Source organism: Protopterus annectens, chromosome 9.part0 (assembly GCF_019279795.1).
Source record: "Protopterus annectens isolate FY-2018-M chromosome 9.part0, PAN1.0, whole genome shotgun sequence".
Taxonomy (NCBI): domain Eukaryota; kingdom Metazoa; phylum Chordata; order Ceratodontiformes; family Protopteridae; genus Protopterus; species Protopterus annectens.
In genome coordinates, this window is record NC_056743.1 from 290,990,444 (window position 1) to 291,012,110 (window position 21,667).

Consider the following 21,667-nt stretch of genomic DNA (forward strand, 5'->3'; position numbering starts at 1 on the left):
TAAAAGATGGTATATTCATAGAACTGAGGTGATGACTGCTCCCTAATCTCAGCCTCCCATTGGCCAAGGATGTCAGACTTGCATTGACTCAAGTCACTCTCGTGGTAATGGCACTATTCTCCCATGCAAATGATGCCAGCAGCATAGGTGATAGCTTTGGCCAACCTCTTTAAGGCATCAGCCTTATACTGTGATCTGGTATAGCCCTCCCACAGTAGCCTCTGGCTATAACACTTATGGAGGATATCTGAAATACTTTGGACTCCTCTTCACACTTCATCTACTCCATGCATAACTGACTCATGTTTAAAGGTCTCAGGAAAAATGGCAAAGAATTGATGCCCAGAATAGTCTTACTTGTTTCAGCTTCCACACAATGATGGGTACTGATGGGCAACTCATTTCCATTATGGATGCCAATAAAATATAAGCCCTGAACTGATTCCCCTGCCTAAAATACCCTCTCCCAAAACTATCAAGGACTTCAGATCTATCTCCACTCTCAACCCACTTACAGAAATATTTGAAAACCAACTTAGACCAGTGGATGGGGAATATGAAATTTTCACTGGGCCTGGCACCCATGCCCTTCATGCACAGAGGTAGCTTTTAAATGTCGAGGTCTCAATGTCCCATTTGGAAACACAACATCATTATTCTTTCAGAAAACTTGATTAGGCTTAGAAAGTCCCCCTAGTCATTAGCATAATAACAATCTATGACTCTAAGTAAATAAACATGTTAATATCAAAGGTTTGCTATCAGCAAACAACATGGTTTTAGAAATGCCTTCAGCACCACCACTGCCTTCCTCACTTTAAATCACTACTTGTTTTGTAATTTTTAATAATGGTCTGGTCATTGTTTCAATACTTGTAGATATGACCAGAGCATTTGAAACTGTTGAGCACCATAATATTCTTATAAAATTTAAACTTAGTTTTGGCCTCAACAGTATCAAGTTGTTCCAAACATGCCTGGAGAATAAAACTTAAGTCCACATTAATAACCTCTTATCATCACTGACCACCCTAAAACACTGGAGTGCCACAAAATTCACTTCTGGGTCCCATTCTGTTTTCATTATTTATTAATGACCTTATATCCCTTGATATTATAGTTTATGCAGATGGCATTATTCTATTACAAGTCACTAAATGCCTCTCTAATCTCCAGAACAAACTATAAAAGTTTTTCTCTTAGTTATGCAACTGGGAAAGTTGTAGCCACATTGAAACAACACACAAAAGTAATTTATGCTGCTTGCAACCCCCTCAAACATTCCCTTATCTAGCCCTTAATAACATCACTGATAAATATAATAACGTTGCCCCCCTTGCTTCTGAATATAAATACCTAGGACTTGACCTGAGTCCCTCTCTATTTTTTTTGTTCAAATCCTATAGAGAAAATAAATTATGAAGTATTATCCCAACTTAAACTGTGCTATAGAATCTCTCATTTGTTATCCCCTTCAGTCTGCTTTCCATACAGTCTTCCTGTGATTACCTTTTAATCTGCACAAAATTCCTAAAGACTTCAAATCACAGAAAATAAAATTTAAAGATTCACCCTACCTGCCATCAGCAGATCTCATCATTGTAACTTCCTAAACACATAACATGGATTCCATTCAGCAATAGTCAACTTATCTCCTAGGTATTTTTATTCAGAAAAATAATAACAGTAGCTATTGCATACCATTGAAATGGAAACTACTCATCTGAAACCAAAGTTTACTCCCTAAGAAGTATCCAGGAGAAAGCTATCACATTAATCAGACCTACATATAAAACAGCTACTGGAGAATGTGCCTTCTACTGACTAGGCCCAGCATTATGGAACATATTCCAATTGAATTAAAGGGCCTGGATTCTCACACTGAAATTAAAAAGGCATTTTCTGAACACCTGTGCAAGAAAACTAAATGTAAGTGTTTTAGGGACAATGGTTAACTTCACTGTTTGCTATTAAACAGCAGGCAACCTCCAGCATGACAATTTTTCTCTGCTTGTAATCCTAAACATTTTCCTGTTTGTTTCCTGAAATGTTAAAAAATTGACTTTATGCATAGAGTGTAAATATTGTAAACAACTTTGATTTTACTTTTAACTCTATCTCTGCAAACTTTCTCTGTACATAAGACTATGTAACAAACAAGAGGATCTGCAACAAGCATGTATGTGTTTGTCCCAAGATCCTTTGAAAAACATTTGCTTTTGCATTTCTTATTTATTGTGTTCTTCTTGAATGTTCATGTTGTTTAATTTTTTCTGTATTTTCATGTTGTAGCTGAAAAGTGTCTCTGGACCAGCCCACCTACCCAGTTATTAATAATAAATACATACATAAATATTATTATGCTTCCAATGCCTCTTTAAGGTGTGCAGCATGGCAGTACTCCACCCCTCTGTTTCTGATGAGAATTCATGCTCAACAGCATCTCAGTCTTCAGATGGTTAATTATGGGTTAACAGTTTTCTCCATGGTAATGAAATTGGTTTCTCGCATGTACATGGAGCTTCATGCAGGTGTCAGGCATGTTCACAGAATTCTCCAATCTTTAAGAGGCTTACAAGGTTTGCTTGTCATGCAAACTGAGAGAAGCTGTGATTAGGTGTGCACTGATTGTCATAATCCTCTCACCTAGAGGGTAGAATCTACAGAATAATTAGCATGGTGAGAAGCACAATTCTGCATTTCCTTAAAAATTAATTTGTTGCTAAATAAAGGTATCTGCTTACATAAGATAAGTGGTACTTTGTACACATCTACTTCTTTGTCCAAGCTTTTTGTATGCTGTTTAAGGTAAGGCATATAAGTTGTTTTTGTTTCTTTGTCAGTGCTTCTAAATGTACTGGCCAAAACACTGTTAAGGAATGCATTGCAAGTGTAATTATTTCATAGGTTCATAGGATGATACTAGGCTATTGGCCTGGAGGGCCTTATAAACCTAGCCAAGAATTTTGCCCATGTTCCCTCAAAGCCAGCATCTGTTTTCCCTCTCCAACAGGGACACAGGTGGGATCCCAGGGGTATATTTTCTGTTTCCCATCCAGTCGTCCATGTTGCTCTTAAAGAGGGCTAGAGAGGTACTCTGCTTGACATGGAGAGGGAGTCTATTCCACAGACAGGGTAGTCTTTGGGACACAAATCTATCCCACCAACAAGTTCTATTGATGTCACGGATAATGAACATGTATCAGGCAGCATGCAAGCTTGTTGCAGTAGGTTGTAACAACAGTACTGCGGCATACATCATTGTATTGTTGTGTGTCTTACACATTTTTGATTAGACCCAAGCGTTATGCCTTATGTTGTAATTCTCATGCTTGTTAAGTTGTACATTCTTAACTTGTAATTATGTGTTTGATATTTTTGGGGGAGTTGATTATGCTCAGGAAACATACATGCCTGACATCAACAAAAAAATTGTTTACGGATAACATATGTCAGTTTCAGGCCCAACAAAAGTGAGTTAGATGGCCTGTTATTATAGTATTGTTGTAAGGATTTGTAATACCTCTTTTAAAACCACAGCTGTTAATTCTGCTGTTTCCCATTCCAGGAGATCTATGACTAAGAAACAGATCAGGAAAGAAGCTACTGCATCTGATTGTGCTTCTACTTCCATCCTCAAACCCAAATTTAAGGTGCTGAAAATGAGTTGGCTTGCAGCTCTTTGCAGCCCATTCTGCCATCCAGCCCTTCTGTGAATGCATCTGGCATGATCTTGTCAACAGCATTAATGTTATGGGTGATCAGGATCATACTTATGACCCAGTCTCCCATACTGTAACTGATATGATCCATCCTGCACAGAGTAGAGTCCATGGCACTGCAATGGAGGTCAGCAGGTGGTGGGCCATTTACTGAACCACCCCTTACAGAGAAGAAACTCCTGGCCTCATATAACAGCATTACCACCTTCAGTGTGGTAACTCAAAATTCCCAAGGGGTGTAGTCCTATCACTGTCTGCCCCCTGATTTTAGCTGTTAGACATATTACAGATCATAATATCCCTCTCACTTGTGTCATATAGATAGTTCTGGCAGTTAGGTGCAACATCCGTCTGCACAAGGTATGGGCAGGTTTATGGCTTGGGAACATATTTTTATGGTTGTACTGATATCAGCTGGCTGTTTGTGTAGTTGTGGTACTGGGTGATACTAACATTGGATATGCTTTCCGGTGGTGTATTCACAGGTGATTCATTATCCAGCACCAACACCATGGAACTGCCCTTATCTGATGTCAGCAGATCTGCATCCTTTGCTAATGAAGGCAGAGATATGTTGACACAGCACAGTCAGGTGTGCAGAGTGTGTCTTGTACACAGGGAGTTTGACCACCATATTCTCTACTAGAGTATGGTTACAGTCTCTATGCCTGAACATATCCATGACACACACCATCCAGGCAAGACTATTGTAGAGGCACACGGTAGATCCACAAGATCCATGGCAGAGGTAGTGAAGGTGGTCCAGGCTGTGTATGCTGACCTGTGGAAGTGTATGACCCATATGTCTGATTCCTTGGATAAATGGAATTATCCATTGGACCATGCAGTGTCTTCTCTGGGCTGTCTGTCAGGGCAAGATGCCATCTCTGAAGGCAGTTATTTACTGCATCCATAGATTTAGCCAACCTGACCATATGCTAACAAGATTCCACTCCCACAGTACTAGCACTTCCACAGCAAGATCAGATGGAGATGAGTCTATATCCAGGATAGGCTGTCCCTGTGGTCATGACAATGGTCATGTTGTCACATCCTGGAGCAGACATCTGTCATAGTCAGGTAGAAATGCAGCATCTAGCCTGGTCATGGTACAACCAGTGCAATGTCTGGCTGTGCCAGCTCTCCACATCTGTCTGTTTCTTAGTGTAAGAAATTTGGACAAAGCCTAAAATAATGGAGAACATAAACTAAAACATTTGCTAGAATAATAGGATTTGTGTTAGAAGGTGGCCACGGTGGTGCAGCGGTTAGCATTGCTGCCTCACAGCAAGAGGTTCTCCAGTTCAATCGTCGGCTGGGGTGCCTCCTGTGCAGAGTCTGCATGTCCTCCCTGTGGTCGCATGGGTTTCCTCTGCGTGCTCTGGTTTCCTCCCGCATCACAAAAACATGCTGTAAGTGGATTGGACACTCTAAATTAACCCTAGGCGTGAGTGCGTGCATGTGTGTGCCTTCTTTGGAAGGTTGGGAACTTGACACTGTAAAACTCCACTGCCAATCATGAGTGGACAGGTGATCTGCTGTGGCGACCCCTAACCTGAAAAAAGCCGACAGAAGAAGAAGAAGAAGAATAGGATTTGTGTTAGCATGCATTTTCTGAAGGAAATAAAACCGGAAACTCAAATGTATGCCATTATTTAGTGACTTTAATCTTTAATGACTTGCCAGAAAACCACATATTTTATGAGGAATGGACGAAAAATCTGAGCCAAAAATATGGACATTCTGCAAGAATCTGGACATTTGAGAGGTATGCAGCTTTCATGTGGGGGAAGATGAACTCTCTGATAATTTCTATTCTAATGTAAATAAATAAGTAAATCAATAAATAAATACATGCATAAATAAAATGTATATTTCTCAGAAATGGAAGCAAGGTTTATGGCTGACTAAGTTTGCAGGTGACTGTAGGCTGAGGGTTATCAATGACTCCTCTGTAGACACTAGCATTCTTCAAGAAGGCCTGTCTCTGAGCAACAAATGGTGCCAAAGCCATGGTCTCAAACTCAATGCTAGGAAATGCATAATTGTATCCTTTGGGAAGTCAGCCATTCTGGTTAATTACCATGCTGATAATATGCCCCTTGGAGTTGACACAGTGATCAGGGGTCTGGGTATGCACATGGATAGTAACCTTACCTTTGAGTACTACATGGACATAGTGGTGAGAAAATCCTTTTTGTGCAACTTATAAGTAAAGGCATGTCATTGACCCACTGTACTGTGCCCTTATTAGACCAATCATAGAGTACAATGCTCTCTTCAGTATGTACCATACCAGACATATGCAGTAACTTGAGTGACCTCACAGGTTCAGTACAAAAAGAATACAAGGCATAACAAACCTGCTTTACACAGAGTGCCTTAAAGTCCTATCCCTCTACTCAGTCTCTTATAAATTACTGAGGGGTGATAGGTTCATAGGTTCATACTAGGCTATCTGCCCTAGGGCATTTATAAGCCTAGCCGGAGTGTTTGGCTTTCGCCACCCATTTTAAATTAACTTTGCTATGCCCTTTTTCGAGGTTAGTATACTGTGCCTCTGTCTAACAGTGACACAGAAGTGATACCCGGGGTAAACCTATGATCTCCCATCCACTCATCAAGATTCCTCTTGAAGAGAGTCAATAAGGGACTTTGCCTAACCTGGACTGAGATTTTATTCCAGAGTGAAGGGAGCCTCTGGGTTATGAATCTGTCCCTCCAGCATGTCCTATTTATTTCAGTGCTGAGGTTCAAGTCTCTCGAGTGCGGAGCTCGATGGGATTTGGATTTTCTGAGGTGCAGCATGTCCATTAATTCTGGGTTGGACATGACTTTATACATCAGGCAAAGATCGCCTCTGAGCAGACGGTATGCCACTGAGTAGAGCTGGAGTTTCTTTAACCGGGCAGCATATGGCATCTGTTTGAGCCCTTTGATCCTCTTGGTGAGGTACTTTTGGGGTCTTTCCAGTTGCTGCAGGTGTCTGGTAAGGTACATCCCAAAAGGGGCATTGTACTCAATTATGGGCCTGATGAGGGATGAGTAAAGAGGCACGATGACCTCCCCTGATCTAGATGTGAATCCCTTCATGATTAGGTGGGCTATATAAAATGTTTTTCTAACTACTTTGGCCACGTGGTTGTCAAATGAGAGATTGCTATCAACTTGGGTCCCCAGGTCCCTAATTACTTCTTCTGTACTTAATGGATACCACCTATGTGGTAATTTGTGGGCACTTTGTTTTTGCCAAAGGGGATGGCTATACACTTTTTGGCGTTTAGCTTGAGGCCATGGCTCTGGCACCAGTTGTCTGTTTCTATGAGGCCCTTTTGGAGGATGCTTGTGTCGGCTGGAGAGTCGATTATGGTGCCCAGTTTGCAGTCATCTGCGAACTTGGTCAGCCACAGTCCTTCCATGTTTACCTGTACCTCCGAGAAATATATACCGAACAAGAGTGTTCCCAGGACTGAGCCTTGTGGTATGCCACTTGTAACTGGTTTGGAGTCTGACATGGCTCCAGCAATTCTAACCATGTGGGTTCTGTCCTTGAGCCAGTTTGCAACCCATCTAGTGACATAGGGGTTTATATTTAAGCTGGTTAGCTTATCTATAATGCCCAAGTGGGGTATTGTATCGAAGGCTTTTGCGAGGTCCAGGTAGGCTGTGTGGACCACCTTCCCCTCGTCAATGGCCTTGGTGACTGTTTCAAAGAAATTGACCAGGTTTAAGAGGCAGGATCTGCCCTTAACAAAGCTGAACTGGGTAGGATCCAGTGTCTGTAGGTCCCCAATATCTTTATTTATGAGGTCCATGATGATCCTTTCCATAGCTTTGCAGACCAAGCTAGTCAGGCTTATGGGGCGATAGTTTCCAGGATCCGTTGAGGCACCACCTTTGTGGAGAGGGACCACTGTTGCTGTACGCCACTCTTTGGGTACATATCCTGTAGTAAGGCTGAGATTGAACAGTAGTTTTATGTTTGGGTTTAGCTCTTCTTGGACTTCATGTAGGACGCAGCCCGGGACATCGTCTGGTCCCATTGATGCTGTGTTTTTTGCTTTGGAGAGGGCAGCTCTTACCTGAGCATCTGAGATGTCAGGGGGCAGCAGTCTGCTGGGATAGATATTGGCCCTTTTGGTGGGGGGGGGTGGAGAAGTTTGCACTGAACCTGTCAGCTAGGATGTTGGCAATGTCTGTGGGTTCAGTGTATTTTTTGTCATTTTGGACTAATTCTGAGCATATCTGGGAATTCCCACCCAGGTTCCTAACATAACTAAAGAAAGCCTTGTGATTATCCTTAGTGTCTTGTGCAATTTTTCTCTCGAAGCTGGCCTTAGACGATTTTATGAGTGACCGTAGTTTTTTGCTAATACTGATCAGAGATGCCTTCCCTTTTTTGGGATTTTGCTCTATCATGTAGTAGCTTCCTCCTTCTGTTGTATAGTTTGTTTACGGCTGGGGTCCATCAGACAGGAAGTCTGCCTTTGGAAGATTGGGTCTTGGTTTTATTTGGGATTGCATGATCCATGCATTCCTAAAGGTGTTCATAGAATGCGTTTATAAAGGATTCCACGGTCTGGGCCATATTTTCCACAGGCCCAGTGGCTTTGAAGGATTCCACCTTGGTTTTGAGGAGTGTGAAATTTGCTTTAGAGAAGTTTTTCACTGTGGTTTTCTGGGCAGGGAGTGGGGTTGGGATGTGATTACCCAGTGGGATTAGTTTATGGTCTGATCTTACCAGTGAGGGATACACTTCTGGTCTGGAGCATAGAGTCCCCATGTTGGTGATGATCAGATCCAGTATGTTTTCCCCTCTTGTGGGAGTGGTAACAAGTTGTTCCATAGTATTTGAGTTTATAAATTCTAGGAACCTTTGGGCTAGGGTGTTGGAGCTAGAGTAATGCTCCCAGTCTATGTTTGGGTAGTTGATGTCGCCCAATATAATGGTGTTTGGAGAGACCTTCATATTTTCCAGTGTTCTCAGGAAGGCCGAGTGGGGTTCCTGGGTTTGGGAGGGTGGTCTGTAGCAGGCTATAAACTGGAAGGCAGTTTTACCCACTGTTCGTTGCACATGGATAGTCTCTGATGCTTTGTGCTGTGCCACCAACCTGGAGATGTGGGTATCTTTGACAAATATTGATACTCCCCCTCCTTTTGTGGTTCAGTCCAAGTTTTGGGGCCGAAAAGCATGGTATGAGGTATAACCTGGTAGTGCTGGGATGCTCTTGGGAGCCTTGAACCAGGTTTCTGTTACTGTACAGATATCAATGTTCTCCATGCTAAGGAAAGTTTCAAGTGTGTGCATCTTGAGGTTTAGACTTCTGGCGTTGAGTAGCATTACTCTTAGTTTCTTATCCTTTGTGATACCTATGGAGGTTGGTTTGTCTTTTGAGCCTTGCTTAAAAAAGGTACTATGGGGGTAGCAAGAGCCTTTGCCAATATCCGAAAGCCCAGGGGTGAAAGGTGCAAGCCATCCCTAGCGAAGCATCGTGGCTTGTCAAGCATATTATCCCAGGCTGACAGGTATTGGATCCCCTTTGAATGACACCGATACTTAAGCCAGTTGTTGAAATTGACCATCTTGTCTTCGTATTGTGGCATCATTCTTGGTGAGGGTAAGATGCTACTCAAGGTCAGGGTCATACCGGCCTGGGCTACATGCTCAGAGAGCTCCTCTATGTCTCTTTTCATGTAGTCCAGGGAGGTACATCTCAGGTCATTCACACCAGCATGGACAATGACTGAGTCATATTTGTACTTGCCTTGGAGTGACCTGAGTGCGTGTGTTATGTTGTGGATCCTAGCGCCCAACAGGCAGCTCACCGTGTCCTTCTCCTTGTTCAGCCTGGTGAGCGGGACGTCAGTGTGCCTGACAATAGAGTCACCTATTGCAAGTGTATCAGGTGTGTTGTTTAGCCTTAAGGGCTGTGACTGTTTGGCACACTGGCTTTGTGAGCTATGTGTTGCACGTGTTTTGTTTTGGGGTAGTGGTTGCTTGGCTGTCTGCTTTGGAGGTCTCTGCTGCTTAGGCAGATTTTTATTTAGAGTCTCCGAGTATGTTTTTGTGTGTTTATGTGTTTGGTTTGCTGTCGTGGTAGGTCTATGTGAGACTGGAATTGTAGTGAGTGTGGTTTCCTTCTCCATACTGGTTACGCCAGTACTGAGTTGAGAGAGCTTAGCCTCCAGTTTGGCTATATGGTTGCATCTCTCACATGTGTTGGAATTTGTTGGGAGGAGGAGAGGGTTGTCTGTTTACATGAGGCAGTTGTAACATTGCCTCAAGATTTCCAGATTCACCAGCTGGACCAGAGAGGAGATTGACAACTGACCTTTGGACATGCTAGAATAGTATTGGGAATTCCTTTATAATTGAAAAAGAAGGGCCAGTGGGGAACAAGGTACTCAAGGGGAGTTTGTGAGGGTGCAGTGCTTTTAATTTTTTAGTGCTGACTTAGTGAGCAAGTGCCAGGTAACTTAAATGCAATGTATTACAGGTAACTTAAATGCAAAAATGACAAACAGTAACTTTCTTTCAAGTGAAACAAGGAAATAAGTACAGTAAGCAATGCAGATATCACTAGGGATCCACAGAAGCGCTGAAAAGCCATGTTTTAGGTGGAATTAGCATTTCAGGGAAATAACAAGCAAACAAACAACAAGCATACAAACAAAGCTAGATTCAGCAGGCCTGGATCTAGTCTATGCTGCAGCAAACAAGGTGTACCAATTTCAGTAAGAAACAGTTCAAATATGCAGGCACTATAAGCCTTTAACCAGAAATTCCCAGCTCAGAAGGGCAGAGTCCAGCCTCTCCTTCCACAAGAGTGCAGACCACAAACCTTCTTAATGTAAAATAACTGGCCTGAAGCCCAAGTGCTTAAACCAGAACTAATACACTTTTAGAATAACAGACACTGAGCCCTTAATCAGCAGTTCCCAACTTAGAAGGATGTAAGCTACCTGTCCTGCCACCATAGTGCAGGCCACAAACCTTCCTAATGTAAAATAACTGGTCTGAAGCCCAAGTGCTTAATTCAAAAGACTTAGAATGATAGCTACACTTTAATCAAGTTACTACCAAGCAGTAATAAATACAATTGAATACTTTAAAGAATGCCTGGATTAGTGCTCAAGTTATACAAACAAAGCTAGATTCAGCAGGCCTGGATCTAGTCTATGCTACAGCAAACAAGGTATACCAATTTCAGTAAGAAGCAGTTCAAATATGCAGGCACTATAAGCCTTTAACCAGAAATTCCCAGCTCAGAAGGGCAGAGTCCAGCCTCTCCTCCCACAAGAGTGTAGACCACAAACCCTCTTAATGTAAAATAACTGGCCTGAAGCCCAAGTGCGTAAACCAGAATTAATACACTTTTAGAATAACAGACACTGAGCCCTCAATCAGCGGTTCCCAACTTAGAAGGATGTAAGCTACCTGTTCTGCCACTACAGGGCAGACCACAAACCTTCTTAATGTAAAACAACTGGTCTGAAGCCCAAGTGCTTAAACTAAAAGGCTTAGAATGAGTTACACCAAGCAGTAATAAATACAATTGAGTACTTTTAAGATGACACAAAAGCAAAAGAAAGTAGGAAGAAACACAAATACAGTAAAAGCAGATACATTTTCTTATGCCTGTCACAATGCACCTGCAAATGCCACACTTATGAATCTTCTGCACATTCATACGTTAATCAGTAACAGAAATGCGAGGTATAGGGACCTGAATTTTGTCTGTGAATTAAACAAAACATGCTGGAGAGGCAGATATGTGACACAGAGACTGCCACTCCTATGAAACAGGCTTCCCATTAATGTGAAACTGAGTTTGTCTATTACCCGATTTAAGTGCAACCTAGACCAGTGGATGGGGAATAGAAATTTACAGCAGGCCTGGCACTCATGCCCCTTATGGACAGAGGTAGCCTATAAATGCCTGACCCTTAATATACTTTTTGGATACATGGTGTCATTATTCTTTAAGGAAAATGTGGCTAGTCTTAGAAAGGCATGCTGGTTCATCAGCCTAGTAACAATCTATGAATTTATGAATCTGTGCAAACCCTGGGTCTGTCCAGAAGGCAAAGGTGCAGCACTATGTGCTGAGGCTGTGTCACTGCAGGCACACACACACACACACACACACACACACACACACACACACACACACACACACACACACACACACACACACACACACACACACACACACAAGGCCCCCAGCATAAACCACACATCCACCAACCCTGACATTTCTACACACTTATGACCACCCAATTCAGTTATCACACTACTCACAGACACGTTTTCTGTTACTACACCTTAGCACTCACACTCTCACACTTGCCTGTGAAAGACATACACTCCTCTACTCACTTGCTCACCTGCACAAATGATGATTACTGCATCCTGTTAATCATACATTGCTATTTGGGTTGCTTATGTCTGATGCACATTGTGAGTGGCCTGAGCCTGGGTGAGTACAATCTAGTATTTTATATGCATCACTTTCACTGCCATATATCTGCTTAACTCTTGTTTAGTTACGTTGGAAAGCTATGTGCAGTCTACTGCCTTTTGTAAGTAGCACAGCATACTGTGTCCACCTCTGCCTGGCATGGTTATCCCCAGATGCTGGATCCTCCCTTGACTTCTCATCTGTTTCAGTTGCCATTACCTGTGGTGCTGGAACTTATAGTTCCTGCTAGAAGCCACCCTGATGTAACTGCTTCCTGTCTATAATATTATGTAACATAGCTCACACAGCCAGTATGTTGGAATACATACTGCAGGGCACCACAGGATGTATCCAGAAAAATTAAACTGTCACTTCAGCAGCACAAACACATTCTCTGTGATGTTTGTGGTTTGTGATAGGGCCTGGTTGTGCTGTGATCAGTTTGATTATTTAGGTTTCTAATTGGTGTCATGAGCTAGGGTTCCAGGCCATTTAAACATCACTCACAAGATGCCATTCTGGTAATTCACCACTTGCTAACTATTGATAAAGATCACATGTGTACCATGTGTCTGAGTCATAAAAATTGCCTAGGTGACCTGCACCTGCATTGTAGATAATACCCTGTGCATTACTAACCAATGTTTGATACCCTTTGTGTTTCATGTAACTTTTCCCAGTTCACCAAGTGGTACCTTTATTTCAATGTGGGTGCAGTCTATGCCCCCTTAGTACCTCATGAAAATGGACTATAGCATTAAAGTGCAACATGAGCTGGCTCTTTCCTCTGTTATACTTAGGAAACACATATGTTCCCCAACATGTTGAAGCATGGCATTGAGAAACAGTAAAAGGGTACACTACAAAACAAAATTGGTTCTGTTTCATTGCATGACATTTAAACATTTCTGAATCACTCTACCATGTTATTTTGCCTCATTGTCATACCCAGAGCTTTGTTATGTGGTTATTAGCATATAACATGACAGATCATGTTATTTAAACTTGCTGCATCCTGTTGCTCGGTTTGCTGATTTGCACAAACTCTTTTCCTGTTTCTGCTTGTTGAGTAGATTTGCTTACTATGATGTGACAAAGTTTGCTGAATCTGGCATTAGTTATATGAGTATAGTCTATATTCTAAGCATTTCAGTTAGAGACTACACCTTTTGGTGTATCTGTAACTTAACAAATAAGAAAAAGACTAGACGGTTTTTACCACCTTATTGATCAGTTATTGCAGACTGCACTTCCTGAATAGGAAATCTGACGTCATAGTATTCATTCCTTAACCGATCATATTAGGCTAATGTGCCAGTTTCCTAAAACTATATGCTACTTAATATACCTCTCCCCTTTCAAGTATATTTCCTAATAACATGAGGTGGTACTTTTTAATATACAGATGCACTCTTTCTGATACATGCAATATGCATGTTTATACTTTATATGTCTGCATTATTGTGAAATTAATGTATGTAAGTCCAAATGTCATCATATTATTTATTTATTCCAGTTTGTTGACCGGGGAGGTCCACTGGGCTCGAGAGCCCATTTTCATTGGGGGTCCGGGGAGAAAAGCTCCACAATACAAAGTTACATTACATAGAGACTTACAAGAAAAATATTTGCATTGCAATCAACAGGTAGTATAACAATCAACAGGTAGTATTACAGTCAACAGGTAGTATAACAAACAACAGGTAGTATAACAATCAACAGGTAGTATAACAATCAACAGGTAGTATTACAGTCAAAACAGGTATCATTCAGTAAAGACAACAAAACTATTAAACATTTTTCAAGAGAAAGACAGACATACAACATAATGGCTGGATGTTACTGTTTAGTTACATTTATAATCTAAGCATATGAGAGAAATTAGGAAGGTATGAAGGTTAGCCAGGAGAGAAGGAGGAGCAGAGCTTGGGCGGTATGAGTTGAAGAGTGCAGTTACATTTCCTGTGAAGAAACAGGTAAGAATGAAGTTGTGTTTTGAAGGTGTGTGGATTGTCACAGGTCATATTCAACGATATTTTAATACTTATTTTTTGACAATTGTAATTCAATATTTCATGTGCAGAGCCAACATGTTCTATTACTATAATATTTGATGTAATTTTTATCAAAAGATGCTGCAATGTTTTTCTGTCCTTGTAAATATCTGCATATGTTGCTAACTTTCTCAGTAATCTCCCAGTTTGATAGAGGTTAAGTTAAGAATGTTTGGAAGAATGCTGTTACTTTACGACAGAAGCTTATCTGTAGAACTCTGCCCTCTTTTCCAAAAATATTGGTACCTTCCTTTTTATAACAGCAGGACTTCTGTCTAGACTGGCTTACATTCATTCTTACTTGAACTGAAATCATGTCTTTAGGCTGTGGTAAGGAGGTAGAGATATTCAACATTTGATCTTGTGACACATGAAAAGCTTACCAAGTGATAAATATACATCTTGACAGAGAATATTTCTGTATTTCAACAAAGCCAGATACATAACTAATCACTGATTACTGTTACTGTTCTGGCCATCCGCAAGATTTTTCAGAGTCTGAATTTTCCTTTCAGCTTGAACTAAGGAATGTGACTAGAGGTCACATGACAGAAATCCATTGATATTAAAGCCTCTTGAATTCAATGTTGTATCATTGTCTGAGGTATCTAAGTCAGATGTAACAGCCTGAAAACCCAAATTTAATTTTCCTCATAACACTACCTTTTATTGTGTACCTTAATTTAATGGCCCCTGAAAACTTAGAGTGATGGACTGAGTATAAACAGTCTCTGAAATGAAATATATCTGTTACATCTTTACTTTGAGCCTTTATGGTATTGCATAAGAAACCACCCCTTCTCTTGAATAATAGCGCTGTCGCGTGACAGTAAGATGTTATCCCGTTCGATTCTCAGCTAGAGTGTCTTCTGTCTGGAGACATGTGTGAATGGGCGTACCTTTGTTGAAGGTTGTGCATCAGGGCTGGCATCTTGGCACATAAAAATCTACTGCCAATCATTAGCAGACCGGAGTTCCGCTGTGGCGACCCCTAAATTGGAAAAGCCGAAAGACACGATGACGATTGCAGAAAAAAATTATCACAAACCTTCTGCTCATTTTCAGTGACATTCCTGGCCAGTATAAAAGCATGATGTTTTTTTTATACAGTTTCTAAACGTAACTCATATTGTGGTCAGAATTCCTCTTCTACAAAATGAGTCCTTATTACTTTAACCACTATAAACATTAGACCTAGCATACAGCTTATTTCTTCTTTAAAAAAAGAAGGGTTATATTTTTCTTTAGAGTAAACCTTTGCTCTGGGCAGCTGTTTGTTACATATTTTCAACACTAGATCACTTTGAATGCACTTTTGAAATTTTTATCCTTTAGTTAGCCATTAACAAGTGTGGATTTTCCCATTCTAGTTCTTCCAAGTAATTACCGAGTCTAATTCTAGTTCTTCCCAGTAAAATTCTCTTTTTGATCTCGTAGATATGAATGACTCACTGTATTTGCTAAATGTATATCTTGTGTGCTTTGTACTTCATATTTAAGTCATACTTTTTCAATTTCTTTGCTCTGAAATCATGCAGGTTCTCTGTTTAGTGTCTTTTTAAAATAACCTGTAATAATTCATGGTCTGTTTACACCAATGTAACTTTCTGCTAAGTATATGCATGGAACTTTTTGTAGCCATTCACTATGACAAGCAGCTCTTTTTTCTATCTAAACATACATTCTGTGGCATTCCATAAAGGCTGCTATGTCTTAACTTTGTTTACTTTCCTGCAGGATCACTGCATCAGTGTCATTTTGACTGTCATCCTGTTGTTCATTGTGAGTTCTTTAGTCACTGCCTGTTTAAGTATGTCAAAACAATTTCATTGCTCTCTACTGAGTACCATTCCACATCACATCCCAGTAATTTACTTAATGACAAACTCACATATGTAAATTTCAGAATTATCTTCAAAAAATACTAAACCATTTCTATAAATTCCATGAGAAGTTGCATGTTCTGTAGTTCAGATATTTGAATTACCTGTTTTGTTTTTAATTATAATGCGGTATAATTTTGTACAGCCCATGCATCTCAACTCTGTAACTCTGATTTAACAGTTATACTTACCCAATCTGTAATTATTCTGTCTAACCCTTTTTCAGTAACTCAGTCAGTGTTCCTCGATTTTCTATTTTTTTTTTGTTTCCCCAGACATCATTTATACTGGCTTGGCCCCCAGAATTTTATACACTGTACCTACTTTTCCTCTTTCCTCACCCAGAACATCTATGTTTGCTGGTTGTATCCGAGGGAACTCCCCTCTTTGGACCATACTTCCTCACAAGTAAGCGCCTTCACCTCAGGATGGGCATGTCCATCCCTCCCTACAACTTTGTCAGTCACACAAGCCACAGGAGATATGTACCAGACTCCATTACTGCAAAATGAATTGAGGTCCAGGTTCCACTGTTACCTCTTAAGCCACAATGCACTCCCAGAACATGCAGCCCTGCAAAATTGTCATCCTTCTTTCCCAGCATGTGTTTAACTGTTTCCCAGCTATAGCCGACAAAGCCACAAAAACTGTCCTTGTAGAAGGTACAACATACTTTAGTGTAGGATTTGTCATTTCTGGCATCCTGGAGATTCACCTTGCAGTAAGAAAGAAAGAAATTTTTTTGAATCTATGATTTCAAGTTCTCTGACAAATTACCCTCTAGAGAAAGGTTACTAGATAAGTACATTGAAACAATTTTTCAATGCTAAGTTTGATTTCCTGCTCACATTTTGTATTTTCTTATCCCTTTACCTTTGTATCATACACTTTATTGTTACTATACAGGATATACCATTTCCATCATTCTGACACCATGTAAATATATCAGGAGAGCTGAATGAATGGGCTGTTGACCTGCTGAGAATAGCCAGCATGATTGTTGTTGTTCTTGCTGTACATGTCTTAGTGGTAACACATAACGGCACTGATAATATTCCAATATGGCAGATGTTAAAGCAGATGAGGAATAATAATGATTTTGCTATTTAAACCGATTAAGTCACAACATAAAGAGTTTAAAAAACAACAGACAGACTAAGGAATAACACTGATGCAATAGTTTTCCAGTCACAAGAATTAGTTTGTCCTTGATGTAAGCATATGCCACACAAGCATCATTTTCATGTATAGGTACTGAATGGGATAAACAAGGCTTTACTGCTAGATCCACTGCATCTTCACTGGAACTCTGTTTGGAACTCTTTGCATTGATATTATTAATAAAGTTAATCAGAATATGGATAGAGAGAGAGAGAGAGATGGATGTGTGCACACATATATACATACATGCATGCAAACTCACACAGACACATACACACAAACACGCACACACACACGCACACGTGCACACACACACATGCACGCACACACACACACACACACACACACACACACACACACACACACACACACACACACACACACACACACACACACACACACACTCACATATATCTAGAAAGGATAGATAGATATAGATACAGAATCCTCAAAACACCTGTATTCTCCCTACCATGTTAACCTGATACCTTAGTTAAAAAATAAACCACAACCACAACTGGAAGTGAATAGCAACTGTTTTTAATGGCTACAAAAGTCCATAGAATACAAAACAGTATGCACATTCATGCTGAAAAAACATACATCATAGCAAAAGTCTATGTTTTACATCCAAAACAGTTTCTAATGCATAACAGATGTAGAAACTGAATACCTTTAGAAAAGATTATAAAGGTATATTTTATAAAAGCATCATTAGCTAGAAAAGAGAGGGGTGCAGTCAACCCCCCACCACCTTTTTGTATGTGCTATAGAAAATTCAGACCATTCCAGTGTGAGACCTGATCTACAGCAATCAGGATAAGGGTATGATATCACATTTATTTTCAGTCAGCATGAAAAAAATAGTACAATTATAATGTTCAGACAAGCCATAAGGTAATAAAAATAATAATAAAAATAAAAATTGGAAGAGTATACTTCTATCTCTTTTGACCAACCTGTGCCTGTTGCTATAAGAAAGTCCTTCTATACTGTACAGCTTATAAACAAAGGGCTTGGTCTATATCTGTTGATGTCATTGTCCCTCTTTACTCAGCCCTCATTAGGCCATTCATTGAATATAATGCCTCCTTTGCCATATATCTCTTCAGACACATACAGCGTCTGGAATTGCTACAAAAATACCTTCCTAAATGGATGCAAGGCCTAAACATCAAGTCCTAAAGTGACTGACTCAAAGTCCTGTCACTATACTCAGTATCCTACAGACTGCTAACAGGTGACTTGTGTTCGGCATACGAGGCATCGATCAGCCTATTACTGATATTGCACATCAGCAAGTCAGTTGGCATCCAGACCTCTTCTGCAACATTAGCAGAACAGTTTAGAGAGACGAGTATATTTCACAGAGGATGCTACTGGTAAGGAACAGGCTCCCTATCCACATAAAACAAGTTCACCACTGTTTATTTTCAAGCACAACTTAGATCCATGGATAAGAAACAGAAAAGTTACCCCAGAATTGCCCACTGTACTAATGATGGATATATTCATCTCCTAAATGCTTTATCCTATGCACGGGTCCCCTCAAATTATCTATGGTATGTTCCCATTTATTCTCTTTAGGGGGTAATATATAATTATCTACCATGTGATGGCTAAGGCCAATCTATAATCAGATGGGGTAGGTAATTTTGAGTACAAAAAGGGGAAACTAGTTAGACTTAAAGTGGTCCATAAGGACAGCTAGCCTAGTACTTACCTATAAACCCATAAAAACTTGTAAAAATGGATGGGTCACTGTAAAGTAATGCAGAAGAGATACACATAAGCTACATTCCCCTAACTAACTGCTGCTCTCAGAAGTGGAATAAATTGAAAATGTTTAATTGTATTCATATATAATATATATAACTGTTGCTTATGAACAAAAGTGATTTCATATGGTGTAGCAATGCAATTGATATCTATGATGTCTGAATAATGGAGTTTTTCTCCCCAGGCCAACACTAAAAAGGGCATGGCCCATTTGGATTTTCCTGGTAAACAAACACCAATAAATAAACAAACAAATAATAGTAATGTTGCATATTAAAGGATATTGGTAAATATAAAACATTCTTGCCATCAGAGATGCTAGCCATGGTTATATCTACAACTCCTAGAAAGGAAATGTCTTTTGCAGCCATGTAGAGATTTTGTAGTATCTTGTCAACTTAAGTATTTGTCATTTTACCTAACAAATGTAAAGAAACATCTCTTAGAAAATGTGAAACTGAATCAAAAACATAGCTGGAGTGGTGGTGGTGGGTGATTGCCTCAGCGCTAGCTTCTAGTGGGTGTGATCTGCTCCATATAAAAGCTGACAATCATTCACTCACTGTGGTTATTACAGTTAATACTGAAAATCATTAAGTGGCTGTGTTAACAATGTGATTTAAGAGATTGTCTGCATACTGGCAGTTGAGTGAAGGAACTATTAAAGCTCTTTGCTAAAGTTTGCTTGGAAAAAGTAGGGATTTGTTTTGTTCTCAGATGTTTTGCTTATCAAGTCAAGTTGGAGGGGCATCATAGGGAAGATTGCACACATTGCTAACTACCTCAGTGACATTTCTGAACTGAACAACATTCATTGTTTTTAACCATTGTGGGCCGTGTATTTTTTTTACTATATAGTTCTTCAGCTTTGGCAGAAATAAATAGAACTCTTGAGTACCAGTTTGTATTTTCAAATCTAAATCTATTTTATTAGGCTGATAATTAACATATTTGCTGTCATATTTATTTTCTGTTTGTGACATTAGAAGGTGTTTTATTGTATTTTGTTTTCCAAAACACCTGTGCAGTCATACTTTAATTGGCAAAGAGAGAGTTTTGATAAGTCATTCACCTTTTTTGGCAATGTGCAATAATTACTAAAACCTTTACATACTTGCCCATGCTAAGATTTAGCCTGCTCAGTATGTGAAATGAATACGTTTGTTTATTAGATAACTGTCTTCAAACATCAGTCTGTGTGTTGGAATGAACCGTAATTGCAAATGTCATACTGCAGTCATCAAATGTATGATGAAGCATATTTCTGATATTCAAAGCAGTTTATGTTATGTTACTAGATTAAGATGATAGTTATTTTGTATTTGCTTCAATAGTTACTAGAACAATAGCTATTGATTATGCTGTACATAGCTAGTTTGCCTTTTAGATGCTAAGCAGTTGTCATTTTAGATGCTGTGATTGTAAAAGTTTTTGCTCAAACAATTTAATTGTTTGTGTATCACAAAATCTTTCTTTTATGTCTTTTGGTATCCTGATGAACATGGCATTATTTCACCAGGCTCTGGATTCTCACTGTACCCATTCCCTGTTAGCCCAGTCACTCCTGCAGCTAGTTCTAACTGTGACACAGGTACATGCTGAAGGGCTTGCCAGCGTCATTGTTGATTCCCCACAATGTACTCCCATAAAGACGGGGTGTAACTTAAAATATTCCCACAACTATGGCAATAGCCTGCCACTTTAAATACACAAAGAATTGAAAATGAAAAGTGTCTCACTCCTGCTAATAGCTGCTCAGAAAGCTTCTTAAATGTAATCAGAACAACAACTTTTGACAAATGCTTTTACAATTCTAAATCATGGTTTAATGAAATAAAAGAAAAACACACTGACAAATTCAGGTGAGCCACTTTTCTTTGTGCTAATCAAGCTTAAACTAATTGCATAGAACTGTGTCACCTGCATTACCTATTAGACTCATTCACCTGCATTACCTATTAGACTCATTAATGACGACAAAAGCATTCTGTTTACATCTGTTTGGGTAGTACATTGTTGAGTGCCAGCAATGTACTGTTGGTATAAGCTAGAAAGTAGAGATTAGTTTATGCATGCACTGTTTACATTTCATATAGTCTTTCAAATGCTTCTGTGTCTGTAGTTTTAGAAAACAAGAAACTAATGCATTTTCAAGTTAATGCATTTAGACTGTACAAGCATCTATAGCTGACTGGCAATGTATAATGTGGCATGTATTTCTGTCTCAGTATTATTTATAATGCATTGGAAGAAGGTGAGATGGTTAGCAAACTCATGGTACACATAGCTAAGAGAAATATGCCTTCATTTGTGGAGTACTGCTGGTGTAATTTCACAAGTGACTTAATTATGTATATGCACATGGTCTATTTTGCCCACCCTCCAGCACAAAAAAAAAACAAACAAAAAAAAAAACAAAACACAAAAAACAAAAACTACTATTTCTCAAGGGGGTAAAACAAACAGCAGTCATTGGATTGAGTTTTAAAATGAAAGGAGGCAGCAAGGGGTGGGCTTCCATCTCTCTCTCTCTATATATATAAGTATATAAGTATATATATATATATATATATATATATATATATATATACTTATATATATATATA

At 39.6% G+C, this 21,667-nt stretch overlaps 1 protein-coding gene across 2 annotated transcripts in view; it reads left to right on the forward strand.

The window, feature by feature from the left end:
• Window positions 1–21,667, forward strand: part of OTOG (otogelin) — a 2,079,396-nt gene that overhangs the window by 1,972,917 nt on the left and 84,812 nt on the right. The window contains exon 55 of one of the 2 annotated variants that reach the window (XM_044082876.1): window positions 20,581–20,652. The exons of the other annotated variant lie outside the window; for it this stretch is intronic. Within the exon in view, the coding sequence (XP_043938811.1) occupies window positions 20,581–20,652 (72 nt within the window). The remainder of the gene's footprint in view (window positions 1–20,580; window positions 20,653–21,667) is intronic. 2 annotated transcript variants of the gene reach the window in all.